This window comes from Kluyveromyces lactis (genome assembly GCF_000002515.2).
Source record: "Kluyveromyces lactis strain NRRL Y-1140 chromosome A complete sequence".
In the NCBI taxonomy this organism is placed as follows: domain Eukaryota; kingdom Fungi; phylum Ascomycota; class Saccharomycetes; order Saccharomycetales; family Saccharomycetaceae; genus Kluyveromyces; species Kluyveromyces lactis.
This window is the reverse complement of record NC_006037.1, coordinates 1-17496: the sequence shown is the minus strand read 5'-3', so window position 1 is coordinate 17496 and position 17496 is coordinate 1. Positions and strand designations below refer to the sequence as shown.

Sequence of the window (17496 nt, the reverse complement as noted above, 5' to 3'; positions counted from 1 at the left end):
AGTGACGTGTTGAAAGGTAGAATGGGAATACTAAAAACCTAAAAAAAAAAGGGTTTAGTTGGAAAACGATAAAAAAAAACAACTCATGCGATACGTAGGATCGCTTGTTTTCGTTGAAGAAGCATCATCATCAAAAAGATATATCTCATTACGATATGCCAACGCCGATTTTGTATCTTGACAAGCTCTAAATTTCTCGTAAGACTTGTCATGATAATTAATTTGCGATCTGATCTTGATGAACGGTGGTTTGAATCTGTTTACAACGTTGATCTTCACTAAATAAGTAAGTTAAGTAAGTAATCTTAATGAAAAGAATATAAGTGTGAATGGTGATATAATTTCTTCTAGTAACGGCACGTATATTACTCGCGGGGTATTATTTCAAGCAGCATTTATCAAACAAAGAACTTATGATTCTTGAGTTTTGAGAGACGAGGTACAAAAAGGCAAAAATTAAGCATTCTTGAACAAAATTTCATCATCCTAAGCTATAAATGAATGCTCTGATAGGATAGCATAGCAGAAGCAAAAGGGTATGTACTAGTACTTGAATGATGGACTGGTAAAAACGTACTTATTTGATGCATATTAAGAAACTTGGACATGTCTGTTCTCATGACCAGCACTGCATGTCTTCCGTTCATAGGGTTCAAAGATAAGATCTACGGTTTTGCTTTTGCAATTCACCTTAGCAGCATATGACTATATCTACAACGTTTCCTTCGAGCGATGCTGGTATGTTCAGCCTGAAAAGTAGGTACAACCTTGTTTAAACTTAAGGAGCCTACATTATACCTATAATCTGATATGCCTCACTGTTTTAATATTTTTTAGACTTTATTGTTGACGAATGATATTATGGGTATGCGCTGAGGTCAAAAAAACAATGCAATACAATGAACGACATCGTAAAAAAGACCCCTTTGGTAAGTATTCTAAGGAAGAGAACCAACCGCCCAAAGCCGGTGACACTTCACAATCTCTCAAATATTAGAATTTCAAGTCACAGGCTTATGCATTTTAACTGGCAAAGTATTGTCTTCACTTAAATAACCAAAACGTGATTTATTTCTAGTTGGATGTCGAAACAGCCAACCCAAAATGTCTCAAACCGTTGGACACTCTATTGTGAATCAATGCGTGCCTTTCCCACCTAGAGTACCAAAAAATAAAAGTAATTCTTGATTCATAGAAGTTGGCATGTCAGTGCCAATTCTAAGGATAGGATAACCGAATTTGATCTGGTGGATAGTTCCAATCGCCTTTCACGTATCTATGTACTGAAAATGAAGGAAGAAAGGCTACCACATCTTAACACGAAATAAATTCAAACAACTCTTTCAATGGACCGGAAATGTAGATTTCAATTCAGAAATCTTGTACTACTGCGTCATCTATCTTGGGCTACCTGTATCTCTTTCCAACCAAGTTTACTTTTTGCACCCTAAACTGACGTTTTTTCGCCAACGATGAGCTAAAAACCTTCGTTTTCGGTTCATACCTCAAATTGCAAATAATGGCAGCCAATGAGGTCTTCTATCGACAAACGCCAGACCATACACACAGGTATATGTTAATTTACGATGCTCTCGTCAGCAATTATGTCCCTTAAGGAAATTGTGTGGGATGCAGGTAATGTTGGAAAAGAACAAAAAAAAAACTGTCGCCTGTTCTAAGAGTTACTCTGGAAAACAGTATTTTTTTTATATGCAGCGATAGAAAGGGTAGAAATTCAACTAAAGGCCAAGAGTTAATACTCACAAAAAGGACAAAATCTACTGAGCGATCAACTGATGTGTTAAAGAGAACGTTTGGGGGCATTTTTCTTTTGGAAACGAACGATTATCTTTCCCGTTTACTCTCGATTTGGTAATCAGCCAATTTTCATGGAACCTTGGCGGATATCTCTATCACTGTTAACAAGATATTCCTAACTGACGCTTATTCGTATAATAACGGAGTAAGGGTACAGACATTAAGGAAATTAGTTTTAACAGTAAAAAAAAAAAAGGCAAAGTAATATGGTATGGAATGCTAACAGGTTCATGTCCAACCAACGTTGTGGGTGACGATAAGCCTCGTGAAACCACGGTCTTTGTTCGAAGTTTAAGAGGCAGTGAGCATTCTAGTTAGAGAACTAAAATTATAAAAAGGCCCACTCTTTCAACCTTTTCCCTTTTAACCTTCTGGTATTATATTTGTGTTATATCAATGATTCTCGCTGTAGAACAGTAGCAGCTAAATTCAAAGGATACTTTACAAGTAGCAACAACAGAACAAAAATGTCTACCACCCAAACTCAAACTCAAAACAAACTATCAGTCCAATCTCAAAGTGTCGAACACTGTTTGTCTGATGTTGTCAAACAAGACGACTGGTCAGACTTTGCATTTGCTCCAATTAGGGAAGCAACTGTTTCTCGTGCAATGACCTCTCGTTATTTCAAAGATTTGGACAAGTTCGCCGTATCCGATGTTGTTATCATTGGTGCAGGTTCAAGTGGTCTATCTGCTGCATACGTCATTGCTAAGAACAGACCTGACTTGAAAATTGCCATTATTGAAGCCAACGTTGCTCCAGGTGGTGGATGTTGGTTAGGAGGTCAATTGTTCTCTGCCATGATCATGCGTAAACCAGCAGACAAATTCTTGGACGAATTGAACATTCCATATGAAGATGAGGGTCATTACGTTGTTGTTAAACACGCTGCTTTGTTCATGTCTACTGTATTGAGTGAAGTATTGAAGTTCCCTAACGTGAAGATGTTCAATGCTACTGCAGTTGAAGATCTTGTCACCAGACCAGCCGATGATAATTCTCAGCACGTCAACGTCGCTGGTGTTGTTACTAACTGGACTCTAGTCACTCAAAATCACGACACCCAATCTTGTATGGATCCAAACGTCATCGAATTGTCTGGTTACAAGGATAATGGCGAAAGGGATTTATCACAGAAGCATGGTGTTATCTTGTCTTGTTGTGGTCACGATGGTCCATTTGGTGCTTTCACTGTTAAACGTATGGCTTCCATCGATTCCTCTAAGTCCTACGCTGGTATGAAGGGTTTGGACATGAACAGAGCTGAAGACGCTGTTGTTAAGAACGCTGGTGCATACGATAAGGTTGGTTCAGTTTACTTTGCTGGTATGGAAGTTGCTGAACATGCTGGTTTGAATAGAATGGGTCCAACTTTCGGTGCTATGGCTGTTAGTGGTATCAAGGCTGCTGAAGATATCTTGAAGCACTTTGCTGCTTGATTGAATCAAGGGGATTTTTACCTCAATTTTTTACTTAGTGTCTAGTTTTATATAGCTTTTTATCGACACACTTTATGACTGCTAATGGCCTCTGAACATTTCTTCCATGAAATCACAAGGAAATGTTTAATAAATACTTCAGCATACCAATTGGGGAGCTATCAATTTTGCTGTTTCGAAGGGAATTTTTCAGACTTCTAAAGATTTTGTCGCATAATAATCAGCCAGCTACAAGTTTAATGTACCGAGTCACTCCATGGTACCTTCTATGAACAAAAACACAAAAAGCAGACGTTACTATACCGATCAGTTATTAAAAATATATCTTATACAAAGAGGAACGAATGCATAAAACCTTACTAAATAAAGTGCTTTTCATGTCAGTACTTTCCCTCAACAAGCATTTTAGTTCCGGCAGAAATATTTTGTTGAAAACTTCTACTGCATAGTAGACCGTATTGTTAATTAGTGATGAAACGAAAAAGTATCTGAGTGTTGTCATAAAACGAGAGCGCTAATAAGAAGAAAATCTTATGAAAATTGAACATGAATAACAATGTCTGGTTACTTAATTTTTAAAACGTTTGTTGTTAATGGTGGTGTAAGGGAACTTCCAAGGCCATTCATGGAATCATTGCTTACCGTTAAGCTGAACCTGTGCCGAACTTGGATCAAGATCGCAGCGTTCGGCGATTGAGAAGCTAATTCAAAATTATATAAGTAGAAGGTTTCCTCAACCAATTTCCCCATTGGATCTGACATCATATTTAGTGTTGTTCTACATTAATGTGTCCGCCTGACAGAAGAAACTAAGGAGAACATTATAAATAATATGCTTAATAAGTCAAACTCCTACCACAAATTCTGAATATCATCCATTCCCACATAGCAGGATTCAATGTAGCGTAATTGGCATCATGACTAAGCTGGCTGTTTCAAGGTTCCTTCATTGCGTTACCAAAGAAGCACGTGATTTTAATGTTTATTGCGTCGATATATGATAAAATTTATGCATAAACATCACGCATGAGAGTAAATAACAAGCCACAGAAGGAATAATAAGGGATTAACCGAGACTGTGTAGCTTGTGTTAAATCACCAGAAAAGATGTTCGAAACAAAATTTAGAAAAGAAGACATAAGAAAGAACTCCACTTAAAAACTGTTAATAATTATTAAATAATTAATGTCTAGTGATCATAATATGTTGCTCACACTCACAATGGAGGTATGATAATAAATTCGTGGAATTGAGCACCATGGACTCCAATAGCTGTTGTTCAACATTTCTTAAGAATATGGCGGATGAGGTTGGTCATGATGCAGAGCAAGTTTTACTTGATTCCTAAAATAACCATGAAGAGAATTATAAGAGGTTCGTTTCATCATGAGTTTTCCCATTCTATTGCAAACTTCTTGCTGCGTCCGTGATACATTTTTTGTATTAATGCGAACTGCATCAGTGTAACTATCTACCACGAGGTCACAGGAACGTAAATTCCGTAGTGTCAACGCAAACCTCTATTGTCGTAACTACGGTTAGATCGCGTACGGTGCCATTATCTTGATGATCAGTTCGTCATAGTGTCTTTAACAGCATCCTATAAATGAAGTGAAGTTGAAGAACTTGCACAATGCTCTAATTTGCAGTAAACCGTAGGTGAGGTGAGAGTACCCATCTGTCTATAGTTGGTAAAGGACTTTAATAATTATCGTCAGGTTTCTACCTTGTGTCTTTTCAAGAAAAGAACAGAAAGTGAATAATAAAAGGAGCATCAATTCACAACTCTCGCTAGAACACCTTAATCCGTTAATCACTCATTCCGTTCAGAATGTTCCAGATTATGAGGTTATATTCGCAGTTCTAAATAATAAGCTTTAGCGTTTGACAAAAGAGGCAATAAACCCAATTTCAAAAGACAAGCACCTACTGACGAAAACACAAGACTTCAGAGCTATATTTTTCGGCTGCTCCTGCTATTTGAGTGTAGTCTTGTCCCCAAATTTTAGTTCTAGCCTTTCTTCTATCATGACTTTGTTTTAAACCTTAAATAATGCATACATAACCTTAATAAATTGCCAGTGTGTAATTTGAAGTGTTTCATCTTTCATTGAGCAGTTTTCCTGCAGAAGAGAAGCACTGAAGAGTAGAAACAAACAAGTTTCTACTAACACATCAGCAGTTAGACCGAAAATATGAATGGTAATCATGTATTTTCCTTTCAAGAGGAGTAATTAAACTGAACTATTAAATGCCGAAACTGCTGTTTCTCAGTTTTTTTCAACCATATTTGACACACGTGCAGTCATAAGTGTCAATATCTGCGGATTGGTGCATAGCGAAAAAAGTAGGTGGGTGAACACAGATCAAGAAGGCACTGATGTAGATGTTTTTTTTTTTTGTCATATTGGTTACGACAGTGATGGTTGTAAAAGTAGCACTAAACTCTCAATGACATTTGAATATACACTGAAATACTGAATAGAAACTGCAAACTTTTGGAGAATAAGCTCAATGATTCTTCAACATACTTGCACGTGTAGCACGCCACAATGTTCAACTCAAATATGTGAACTGCCATACAATTGAGTTATAAAAGAAAGACAACAGTACGCGATGAGATGAGCTCCCTAGGAAGTTCTTCGTCATAATAGTGAATGGGAGTATTTTAAGCTAAAAAGCAAAGGAAGATTCAAAAAATCAAAATCGCCAAGCCTAGGATAAGATGCTTTCCATTCTGGTGACTTTCTTATCACTATCATCGATCCATGCGGCTCCTATTTCAAAGGATAACGGTACAGTCTGCTATGCACTCAAAAGCAGTACAGCAGATGCATCCATCTTTCCGTTTTTGAATGGTCAGGGTCCTCACTACGATTACCCACAATCCTTTGGAATTCCGGTAGAAGTTCCGGACCAGTGTACCGTTGAACATGTCCAAATGTTGGCAAGACATGGAGAGAGATATCCAACCGCGTCAAAAGGTAAACTGATGATCGCACTATGGGACAAATTAAAGGTGTTCCAGGGTCAATTCGACGGTCCTTTGGAAATTTTCAATGATTATGAGTTTTTTGTGTCAGATACCAAATATTTTGATCAATTAACCAATTCTTCCGATGTTGACCCTTCCAATCCTTATATGGGATCAAAAACCGCTGAAATTTTGGGAAAATACATTGCTTTCAACTACGGGGAACTTTTCGGTAACTATACACCAGTTTTTACATCTAGTTCTGGGAGAGTCTATCAAACTGCTAAATACGCAGTTTCTGCGTTGGAAGAAGAGCTTAATGTTCAACTTGATCTTCAAATTATTCAAGAAAATGAAACAGCCGGCGCAAACTCTCTTACCCCTGGTGATTCTTGTGTTTCCTACAATGGCGACCTTGGTGACGAGTACTTCGAAAATGTTACACTATCTTACTTAACTGATATCAAAAACAGATGGATGAAAAAGAACTCCAACTTGAATCTAACTTTGGAGCAAGATGACATAGAACTGTTGGTAGACTGGTGTGCATTTGTAACAAATATTAAGGGTAGTTCTACCGTTTGTGATCTCTTTGAGCGCAATGATTTGATTGCCTACTCGTACTATTCTGATGTTACAAATTTCTATGGCAGAGGTTTAGGCAACCCTCTGGTTAAACCAATTGGTTCAGTGTTACTCAACGCTTCTTACAATCTTTTCACACAAGCTGATGATTTGGATAATAAGGTCTGGCTTTCTTTTTCTCATGATACCGATATTCAACAATTCGTTTCGGCACTTGGCCTTTTCGACAATGGTGTCACTGAATACTCTCTGGAACAGGTTGAGTTCCAGGATATCCAGAAGCTAAGCTGGGTGACGCCTATGGGAGGTCGTATCTTCACTGAAAAATTAAAATGTAGAAATTCCTCTTATGTTCGTTACATTGTTAACGATGTTGTTATTCCAGTTCCAGGTTGCACCTCAGGTCCAGGGTTCTCCTGTCCTATCGAGGACTTTGACGATTACATCGCAGACAGATTGAATGGAATTGACTATGTTTCCAGTTGCGAAATCCAACAGGTGTCTAACATCACCGAACTTACTTTCTACTGGGACTACAATGAAGTGGAGTACAATGGTCCTGTTAGTAACAAATAAGTCTAACAAAAAAAGATAGCTGCAACGAATAAGTATTACATGTTATGTTATTTTGCATTACTGACATCACCAGCACACTGCCGATCTACTAACACCATGCTAGCATCATAGCATTTCTCATACCCTATAAAAGGATCAATCGCATGCTCTGCATTCGTTCTTCTCATTTACAGAGATGTATCCAGTTTTTTGTTCTTCAAAGCTTACTGAGTAAGCATTTATGTATAAACTCTTTCGCGACCATGACCTAGATAATATAAATACATTTCAGTCAAAAATCCGTGTCCTCCTTGCTTTCTTCTGAGTGACACATAACTTTGACTAGAAAAGTAATCGATACGTTGTCAAATACAATTGGAGAAATTGGATTAAGAAGCCTTCCACTTGTATACTTCTTGGATTGGCTTGCCAATCAAAAAGTGTGCTCTATACTTGATCCTAGTTCATCCCAGCTTCAGCTTCTTATTTAGCATTGGTTCAATAACTGGCGCCTTAGAAGTGCTCCTACAACGCCAGGGAACAACACTCATAAACCCTATCTATTTAAATGTCTTGAAGCGACAGGACGTTTCTGGTGCGGCCGAACTGAGACTGAACAAGGCATTCTTGCTTCAGGTTTTGACACATGTTTATTGGAATCCGGAAATGTGTCGAAGAACTGTAAATTTTTGCGATAGAGCCACCATTCTCTGAGAACAGGCACGGTGTGTCGAAACTGTAAAATAGTCCCGCTCCTATAAGATCTAAGATGTTTATCAATTAATGAGCTATATCTGGAGCAAATAGGGCCTTTACAGTCAAATCTATGGCCACAAACTTTAGCTTCAAGTCACCCTCTTCTAAGACTCTGAGTTAAACGTTTGCCTGGGTGAAAATTTCATAATCAGATTCATCCGAGAAGTTACGAAAAGATTTGTCTCAGGCCACACATATGGTGGTTCTGATGGCAGTTATTAAATCCACGTAGCGATTTTTAGTGACTTTAGACTTTGGCAAATGTTCATGAGGCGTTTGGTTTGCGTTAATCCCCTCATGTGAGGAATTCTCGGGTTACGGTTGTTATTCGAAGAGCTGTTTTTCAGACAGTTCTCACTGCTATTATTTTAGGAATGTTGGACTGGATATTCATCATGTTTGGTAGTAGGGGCTTGGCCTAGAGGGTTAGTAGTATTAACGTAATTGGATGCCATTCTGACTTGTAGTTGTTAATGAAATAAATGGATAATTAAATTGGTGATCGACTAGTTAAGTAAATTACTTACGGTGCTCTCCTTGGTTTCTTACATCTGACATACAAGTTAATGTAGAACAATAATTAATATGTCATCAAATCCAGATGGAAAAATTGGATGAAGAAACCATCTACTTATATACTTTTCAGATTGGGCTTTCAATCACCAAACACTGTAGCCTTGATGCTGATCCTAGTTGCTCTCAGCTCAACTTCTTATTTAGCAATGGTTCACTAAATGACGCCTTAGAAATACCCCTACAACCGCAAAGAAACAACATTCTTGTGCAATCAATTTTGTACAATTGATAGCGAGTCTAGCTCAACAGTGCCTGTTTCCCAGAAGGCATCAAGATCTGCCTGAATGTTTTCTCTCTTCTGCAGTTCACTATTCCAATTATCCACTGCAATACCAGAAGCTAAAGAATAAGCCAGTATCTTTGCTGTAGTGTTGCTGTCCAGATCTTTTGGAACAGAAACGAAAATTTCATCACCGCACGGCATAGCAAGTAATAAAGAATCCCAGTCATCTAACCATTCTGGAAGAGGGAGCTCAGAAACATCAATGGCATAGTTAGTGGAATTGAAACAAACTGAAGTGGAATTGGAAACCATATCGAATTCAAGTGAGTTGACAGCGGTGGAGTTTGCATCAGGCAGCGGAGCGGCTGCAGCCGGAGAAAGTAGCGAAAAGGACAATAAAACTTCCAAATAAACCAAGCTAATGTACATGGCGGCGGTATTAGATTATCTATACTGAGCGAAGTCTAAATGATAATATATAAACCGATCATCAAAAAATACTAAGTGAATATACAGCTAAAGATATTACGACAGATCCAGTAAACAACACCTATTTTATATCTTTGGTAAATACGAATGAGTGTTTAGTGTTTGATACCTGACACCGGTACACATTCGTGCCAGGGACCACATTAAAGGAACTGCTACGTGTCATCATCGCTTACTGTTTGTGTATATCAGGTAGCGTAGGTGCCAAGCCTTTTTCTCAAAAGATCTACTTCCTCCGATACATGTTATCACGCGAAGATAATTGCTCAAACAGAGGCTGTGGGATCATAACCAAGAAATACTGGTTGTTGAACCTCAAGGCAATCGAAAATATTAAGTCTAAGAGCTATGATCAGTGAAAATCCCAAAACACCCGAAATCATTATACCTAATACGGAATGAAAAGCAGTGCATAATCAGGATTTATTGTTAAAGGCTCCAGAAAACATGGATTAAGTTGAATTATGCTCAGCGACAAGTTCGCAGTGCCTAAAAACCAAGCTTGAGGATTATTTCCTCCAGAGATCACGTAGTACCATGAAAATTAAGTCTAAAAGCTGAACACACTTTCCCCGCAGCTTCTTCCTTCACTTCAACATTCTACGTTATTACCTGCTATTGCTAGCTCATGAAGGAATGAGATACAGGCAACGTCAAAATTTGCAAAAAAGGGAAAAAGGAAACGAAAATAAACGCTGGACTGGTCTGCATGGTTCTGCACAGGTCTGACTAGCCACATACCGGAGCTTCGTTATCTTTGACTTTTTCAATTTTCTTCATCTTCTGCTTTTATTGTTAGCCATTTTTTGCACTGCATTGAAAATGTAAGGAACGAATATATGCAGCAACGTAAGTGAAACAGACATCTACAAGATAAAACCGCATTCCTCACATGTAAAAGGTACGTAGATATAAAAATGCCAAGATAATACAACTTGAAGCTTAAACTCTTCCAGCAACAATTATTTATTGCTGAAAGTTTCTGATTCAAGCAACCAAATAAGTCCAATAGCACAATTACGATGGTCAGCTTGGAATGTTTATTACTTGCTAGTTCCATTCCGAATTTCCGTTTGTTCGATCAAAGTTTAGCTGGCGATACATTCACCGTTATCTCATCCGCCGACAACAGTAGTGGGTACTTTTTGAATGTGAGTGCATACTTCGAAAACGGGTCATTCTACAGTTGGGAATCGTTCGCAACAGTTGCTGCAACTTCAGACTTTTTCGCTAGTCACTAACACTTTAATGTAGCTAATTTTATTGAAAGCGAGGAGGTACAAGCTAGTGTAAATGGTTCCTTTACAGAAACCATAGCCGAGCCCCACACATTAGTAGCTACTCCAAGTGGTTTGAAACAAAGAGCGATCAACAACTGTGGGCAATTCTGCAGTAAAACAGATCATTGCCGGGGCAGTAACAAGAGATGTCGAGGATGCCGTATTCTGCAATGGGCAATCGGTTTGTGGCAAAAGCATTGCGTTTTGTAATTGGTATTATGGGGCCTTAGCATTTGGCAGTTATCTGACAATTTTTCTACTCTCTTAAGAAAGGATTCGTTGATAGAACAAAATCTGATGCCTGTCATTTCAGCTTTGTGTTTAGGCAATGATGGAAAGCTCCGGGTATTAAATTCGAGGTTAGAGTTATTAGTGAATAATATTTACCATGTGATTCGATGCTTCTTCGACGTTTTCTTTGGTTTCTTCTATTTGGCACATTGGTTAATGTAGATCAATAACGAATAGGTTATCAACATCGAATGGGAGAGGGGACAAAGAATCCTCAGTTTATAAGCTTGGATTTGATGTTCAACTACTAGATGCTATATACTTTCTCCTGGACTACACTAGATTCAGCCATTCTTCCAATACTTGACTAACTGGAAAAGTCTCTACAACGTCTTGGAACAACACTGTCAAGTTTCTCACACCTTTCGATATAACTTGCCGTAGTGCGCCATTCCTTTCAGCGCATCGACAAGGTTTACCCTCAAATGTAGCTCACCATCATCGTAGCCAGTCTTTTCAACCAAACTTACTTTGTCGCGTGCGATAATAATACCGCGAATGCACCAAAGAGCTAACGCTGCCAACAGGTACGCTGTTCCACAGTAAACTGCCGTGTACAAGTAGGCGTTCTCCCCTGGCTTAACATTGTTCTTTGCAAGAGAAATACCAATCACAGGTGACACAATAGCACACGCTCCAAGAAACATCCAGACTACCGAATACACCGCTTCTAGTTTTGGCAAACCGACCAACCGTGTTATTATGGAAGTGAGTAGTAGCCATATTGATCCCATCAACATTCCCTCGAAGAGACCGAACACGACAACTGTTGCGTAATTTCTGCACGGAATCCACATTCCATAACACAGAATAGCTACAATCAGATGGCAGAACATCCCTGTTGTCACCGCTCCGAACTTATCGGCGGCAAGTCCCACAAGAGGTCTTCCAACAATGATTCCCACACATATAACACAGGACACCGCCGAGGCTTGTTTGGAAGTGTAGCCGAGAGAAATCGTAAACGAGAACAGAGAATAGACCTGAACAACATAACCAAGCATGGTGAAACACACCCAAAGGATCAATAACCATATCACTGGGTACTTGAACATATCCAGCGCCACTGCTGTTGTGGGCGTATCAGAATACTTCTGAACCTCGTCTCTTCTGGTTCTAATCAAAAGCACCGCTACAGTACTCAGCACTGAGCATATGATACATTGAGAAATCAACGCCCACTTGGAATCATAATTATCAATAATGCGTTGGGTGGAGAGGTTGAAAACGATTCCTCCAACCCCCGTACCGGCCACGGTAATCCCCAGAGCTAGGGATCTTTTCTTCCTAAACCATGGTGCGGCTATTGTAGTGTTTGGAAAGCATATTGCGCCTGTACCTATTGAGATGAACACACCTTGAGTCAGATACACCTGCCATAATTTGGTAGAAAAGGCAGCTAGTAACGCGGCAACATTCTGAATGACGATTCCAAGCGAAATGAGCTTCCTTGGTGAAGTGTTTATCAATATATAGTTGTACAAGGGAGAAAAAAGAACCCCAACACCAAAGCTCAATCCCCCAATGGCAGCATAGTCGAGTTTACCTCCAGTTTCGTATTTTCCACTATCCATGTAATATGACAAGTAAACACCGTAACCATACGACGCACCAGAGGTGCAGAAGTTTAACAAGAAGGATGAGAAAACCACCACCCAGCCATAGCCTCCATCTGGAACTTTTATTTTGTTGTAGCTATCATCCTCATCTTCTGGCACAGTCTCAAATTCATAAATAGTTTGCTCCTTTTCGAGTCTGCCAGGATCTTTCAATTCTCCTGCTGAAGGAATGTTTGAAGTTTCCAAGCTGGTAGCGGTCTCTCCTTTCTCTCTGAAGGTAGCGTTATTCTCGGACATGATTCTCTGAAGAGTTGCACTCATTCAAGTTGTCCGAGATTGTAAAGATAAAAACTGACCGTGGAGTATTCCGTCAGTTGGTGTGCAACGTCAGATTCTTTAGAGGTATATTTATATGTTTCCAGGTTAAGAAAAAAGAAGAAAATACATACCAACACGAGTAGAATCAAAAGAGATAGAGTCAAAATTTGTCATAAAAGATGAGATGACCCAGCAGAATATCTGCAGACATCAATACTGGTATTTTTTTCCAATAGATTGCAATTACTGAGACGTTCGAACTTCGAGAGTGTGCTGTTGTCTCTGTGGCAGACTTCGTCTCTCTCGACCGGTTGATAATTTACAGGTGCACAAATACCAGTTGCAGAGGGAAACATGTGAAAGGCCTTCCTCACCACCGGCCCTCATGCTGGTCATTTATGCAGTCGTGTTGTCAAGTTCTAGATCCAAAGATTCAAATTCACTCTTCTTTTTTCATCAAAATAAATGACTTTTTATTATCAGAGTGTTCCAATAGGAGAGAGTGATATACCTTATAACTCATCAGCGAATGTTCCGACGTATCTCCTTCGGAGTATAGCGTTATTCAGTAGCCTCATTACTAGGTACGGTAAGTATTGGGAGTATATAAAACTATTTGAGGGTACATGTCAGGGTTTGAAGTTAGTGGCTGACCTGCTCAATAGCAGTTAATCAAGTTAGAAATTCTTCACTCTGTCTGCCTACAGTAGAAAATTGAAAATTAATAATCTCAAAAAAAAAACCTGTAAAAAAAACTGTAAAACAAAATGAAAGAAGTCATAGAATGTGACGCAGCCTATACCATGCCGTCATGACTGGGAATTGAGTTGATCACGCGGGAGAGGTGAGCAGACAAATACTCGTAAGCCGTCACCGGAGGTGCCCCAATGCCATTAGAGTTACTCTCGATGACTCTACTTGGAACGGGATCTAGGGTAGTGTCTGCGTCAGGATGGGTAAAAAACACAATGGAGTATCTGTCACTGGATCTCGTTTCACCAGGGTCAATTTTCACTCTGTGTTTCGTGCTCCTAATAACGCCTTTTGTCCAAAAGCTCAACATGTCACCGAAGTTAACGACAATTGGAGGAGCCGAACCTTCGTATCTGGAAGTCAAAAACGGAACCTTTGTCCACTGGTCACAGCCCGGGTCCAATTGCACTTCCAGCCCTTGCTCTCCTTCCTTTTGAAGCAAGAGTGTCAATGCGCCGTAATCCGAATGAGGTCCAATTCTTAGCGTCGGGTCAATCCCAGAGCTGCCATCAACGCCATCATCCCTGAAAAGGGGATAGTGCAACAACCTCATGACACATCCGTTCTTCTTATCGTCACTGAACCTGGATACAAAGAAATCTTCTTGGATGATTCCAAGGGCTACCGTGAATAATCCCATGATATTCCTGGCCAGCTCATGGAATTTCTTGATGCTGTCAACAATTAAGTCATTGTGATAAGTAAACAATGGGGGAACTTCACCATGCTGCATACAATTTTCAGAAGTAGACCGCGATTGGCCGTTGTAAGTACCATTGCTGAAATTTATAGAACCAAAATTGTAGCACTCTTTGAAGTCTTTGGCCTTGCTGGGGTCCCCTTGTTCACGAGTATAATCAGTGTATCCATAATTCTTGGCGACATCGAAAGCATATTGCAGCTTTTCGTGGTGGGGAGTATTGGTGAAGTACTCCATGGATAAGCGAAACAAAGCATCTACTTGTTGTTGAGAAAAAGAGTGGCCGTCAATAAACAGAAAACCTTGAGTATTTGCAGCTTCTAATAGCAGACGTGAAGTTTCTTCTGCAGGAGCACACAAATCAATGACCTGGAAAGGGTGAGATGACATGTCTAGTAGATGTTTAGTAGATGTTAGTAGTTTGGTTTTGGACTTATTGCTCTGCAGTTTGAGTTTAGTTGATGAGTAAATTAAAGAATAATTAAAGTCGAGAACGACAGATTGTTTAAGTAAGTTCAGTTCGCCGGAAGTTGTCGTTGTGAAAAAGACATTATCTAGTCACGTGGTGCTGTGGCAGTTTCCAGTGATTCTGGAGACTGCGTTTCAGTAGATTTTTCAACTTTAGAAAAGGAAAAGAAGGTTTCAGATGGAAAAGTGAAAGGGAGGAGGGAGGAAGAAGAGGGAGGAAGAAGAGGGAGAGAGAGGGAGGAAGGAGAGGGAGAGAGAGGAATAGACGAGCAATTGATATAAACAGTAGAGTAGCAGTATACATTGAATAGGCAGTTCATAGTTCACAGTTCAGGAGATGATTCACGAGAGATAGTTGTTAGTAGAGTGTTTGCGGTGGTCACGTGTATGGAGAAGCGTATTCTATTGACAGAGGGAGAGGTCCTCTCTATGGAGGGATGATGGACAGGAAGTATGAAAATGAAAAACACTTCCTCTGGTTATCACGTGAATAAGTTCAGGAGATGATTCACGAGGATTGATTGATCGTGGTGAAAAATGAAAATGAAAATGGTTGAATCAGTCACGTGAATTCAGGAAAGGGCATCCAATTACAAGGGGGGACCCTTGTATTCAGCAATGATCCATCCATTTACAAGGGGGGCCCCTTGAGGAGGATGCTTGTGGTGGCAGGAATAGTGCAATGAAAAATGAAAATGGGATGGTTGAAGTAGTCACGTGTATTCAGTAATGGAGTACCCATTTACAAGGGAGGACCCTTGTGTTCAGCAAGATTCATCCATTTACAAGGGGGGACCCTTGTGGTAGCAGGAATAGTGAGTGCAATGAAAAATGAAAAAAATGAAAAAAATGGGAAAGCTGAGGGAGAGAGAGGGAAGAAGTGAGGAAATGGGACAGGGGAGAAGTGCCTAGCTCCGTGCCGTATGAAATGACAGAGATGAAAATGAAAAATGAAAAGCGAAAAAAAGGAAAATGAAACAGATTTGAAGGAAAGGGGTAACCCGGACAAAAACAGGATTGAAGTATGGATTGAGAATGGATGGGATGGGACAGGAGAGAACCACTGAGGTTCGTGCCGTATGAAACGATATAGAACAGAAGGTGGGTGAAATGGAAAAGCGTGGGTGGGAGAGGAGAGATAAGAGGCACGTGATATAGAAGAAAGCAGGGTAAGTATTAGGGTCAAGAAGTGAAGTAATTTTAAATGAAGTTTGGTGGCAAGAGAAGCAGAAATGGGAGATGTGGGATGGGAATTGTTTGTGCGGGTAACTGTAGTAGCTTAGGCACGGCCAGGATGAGATCAGAGGATAGGATAGGAATAAGGTTGATTAACATGGAGAAGTGTAGTTTAAGTGCGGGTAAGTAGTAATTGTGAAAAACAGTGGAGAATTCTTATATTCAGAGGGAGAGAGGGAAAGAAAGGTAGAATGAGAAGGGATGAAAAATGAAAGTGAAGAGAAGCAGGTGAAGAGAAGCAGGTGATGGGAAGCGGGAGATGGGAAGCGGGAGATGGGAAGCACGTGATTTATAATAAAGCAGGGTAACTAAGGAAGTGATGAAGTGAAGTAATTTGAAATGAAGTTTCATGGCAAGAGGAGCAAAAGTTGGAAGAAGTTGAAAATGGGTGATAATTGTGCGGGTAACGTGTGTATCCTATGCAAGGACCAGGCCCAGCAGGACCAAGCATTGGCCATGGCAAGAAGGTGGATTGACAAAGAAAATGTGATGGAAGTGCGGGTAAGGGGAAATGGTGAAAAACAGTCAAGAATACTGCCAAAAAAAGTATAAATTGAGGAATGAGAATGGATGAGAGTGAAAGGAGAAAGCGAAAGAGGAGAAGAGGAAAAAGAAATTAAAGTAAAAAACAAAGAAGCAAAATTACCGAAAGAGGAAATCCGTTTCGAGTGATTAGAAAAGAGAAAATGAGAAAATGAGAAAATGAGAAAAAGAAAATTACCAGAAGAGGAAATCCGTCTAGAGTGATTAAAAAAGAGAAAATGAGAAAATGAAAAAATGAAAAAATGAAAAAATAAAAAAATGAAAAAAATAAAAGTAAAATTACCAGAAAGGGAGGAGCGGGGTGTACGGATTTGATTAGGTATGTGGTGTACGGATTTGATTAGGTATGTGGTGTACGGATTTGATTAGGTATGTGGTGTACGGATTTGATTAGGTATGTGGTGTACGGATTTGATTAGGTATGTGGTGTACGGATTTGATTAGGTATGTGGTGTACGGATTTGATTAGGTATGTGGTGTACGGATTTGATTAGGTATGTGGTGTACGGATTTGGTTTTGATTAGGTATGTGGTGTACGGATTTGATTAGGTATGTGGTGTACGGATTTGATTAGGTATGTGGTGTACGGATTTGATTAGGTATGTGGTGTACGGATTTGATTAGGTATGTGGTGTACGGATTTGATTAGGTATGTGGTGTACGGATTTGATTAGGTATGTGGTGTACGGATTTGATTAGGTATGTGGTGTACGGATTTGATTAGGTATGTGGTGTACGGATTTGATTAGGTATGTGGTGTACGGATTTGATTAGGTATGTGGTGTACGGATTTGATTAGGTATGTGGTGTACGGATTTGATTAGGTATGTGGTGTACGGATTTGATTAGGTATGTGGTGTACGGATTTGATTAGGTATGTGGTGTACGGATTTGATTAGGTATGTGGTCCCAGCACACTGGCGCCGGTT

General features: G+C 39.6%; 6 protein-coding genes across 6 annotated transcripts, besides 3 other annotated features; 3 read left to right on the top strand and 3 right to left on the bottom strand.

The window, feature by feature from the left end:
- Positions 1–2285: 2285 nt before the first annotated feature.
- Positions 2286–3260, top strand: THI4 (thiamine thiazole synthase; the record flags this gene model as incomplete). The annotated part of the gene is made up of 1 exon (XM_451008.1): positions 2286–3260. One exon carries the CDS (start codon positions 2286–2288, stop codon positions 3258–3260), a length of 975 nt encoding a protein of 324 aa, XP_451008.1.
- A 2725-nt stretch (positions 3261–5985) lies between these two features.
- KLLA0_A00176g (histidine phosphatase family protein) lies at positions 5986–7395 on the top strand (the record flags this gene model as incomplete). The annotated part of the gene is made up of 1 exon (XM_451007.1): positions 5986–7395. One exon carries the CDS (start codon positions 5986–5988, stop codon positions 7393–7395), a length of 1410 nt encoding a protein of 469 aa, XP_451007.1.
- Positions 7396–7828: 433 nt separating this feature from the next.
- Positions 7829–7920: a long terminal repeat.
- Positions 7921–7944: 24 nt separating this feature from the next.
- Positions 7945–8382: a mobile genetic element.
- Positions 8383–8505: 123 nt separating this feature from the next.
- Positions 8506–8906: a long terminal repeat.
- Positions 8907–8917: 11 nt separating this feature from the next.
- On the bottom strand, positions 8918–9358 carry KLLA0_A00154g (uncharacterized protein; the record flags this gene model as incomplete). The annotated part of the gene is made up of 1 exon (XM_451006.2): positions 8918–9358. The coding sequence occupies one exon, from the start codon at positions 9356–9358 to the stop codon at positions 8918–8920; it is 441 nt and encodes a 146-aa protein (XP_451006.2).
- Positions 9359–10440: 1082 nt separating this feature from the next.
- On the top strand, positions 10441–10659 carry KLLA0_A00143g (uncharacterized protein; the record flags this gene model as incomplete). Its single annotated transcript, XM_002999298.1, has 1 exon — positions 10441–10659. The coding sequence occupies one exon, from the start codon at positions 10441–10443 to the stop codon at positions 10657–10659; it is 219 nt and encodes a 72-aa protein (XP_002999344.1).
- Positions 10660–11345: 686 nt separating this feature from the next.
- On the bottom strand, positions 11346–12869 carry KLLA0_A00132g (MCT family MFS transporter; the record flags this gene model as incomplete). The annotated part of the gene is made up of 1 exon (XM_451005.1): positions 11346–12869. One exon carries the CDS (start codon positions 12867–12869, stop codon positions 11346–11348), a length of 1524 nt encoding a protein of 507 aa, XP_451005.1.
- Positions 12870–13662: 793 nt separating this feature from the next.
- Positions 13663–14709, bottom strand: KLLA0_A00110g (uncharacterized protein; the record flags this gene model as incomplete). Its single annotated transcript, XM_451004.1, has 1 exon — positions 13663–14709. The coding sequence occupies one exon, from the start codon at positions 14707–14709 to the stop codon at positions 13663–13665; it is 1047 nt and encodes a 348-aa protein (XP_451004.1).
- Between the last annotated feature and the right edge of the window lie 2787 nt (positions 14710–17496).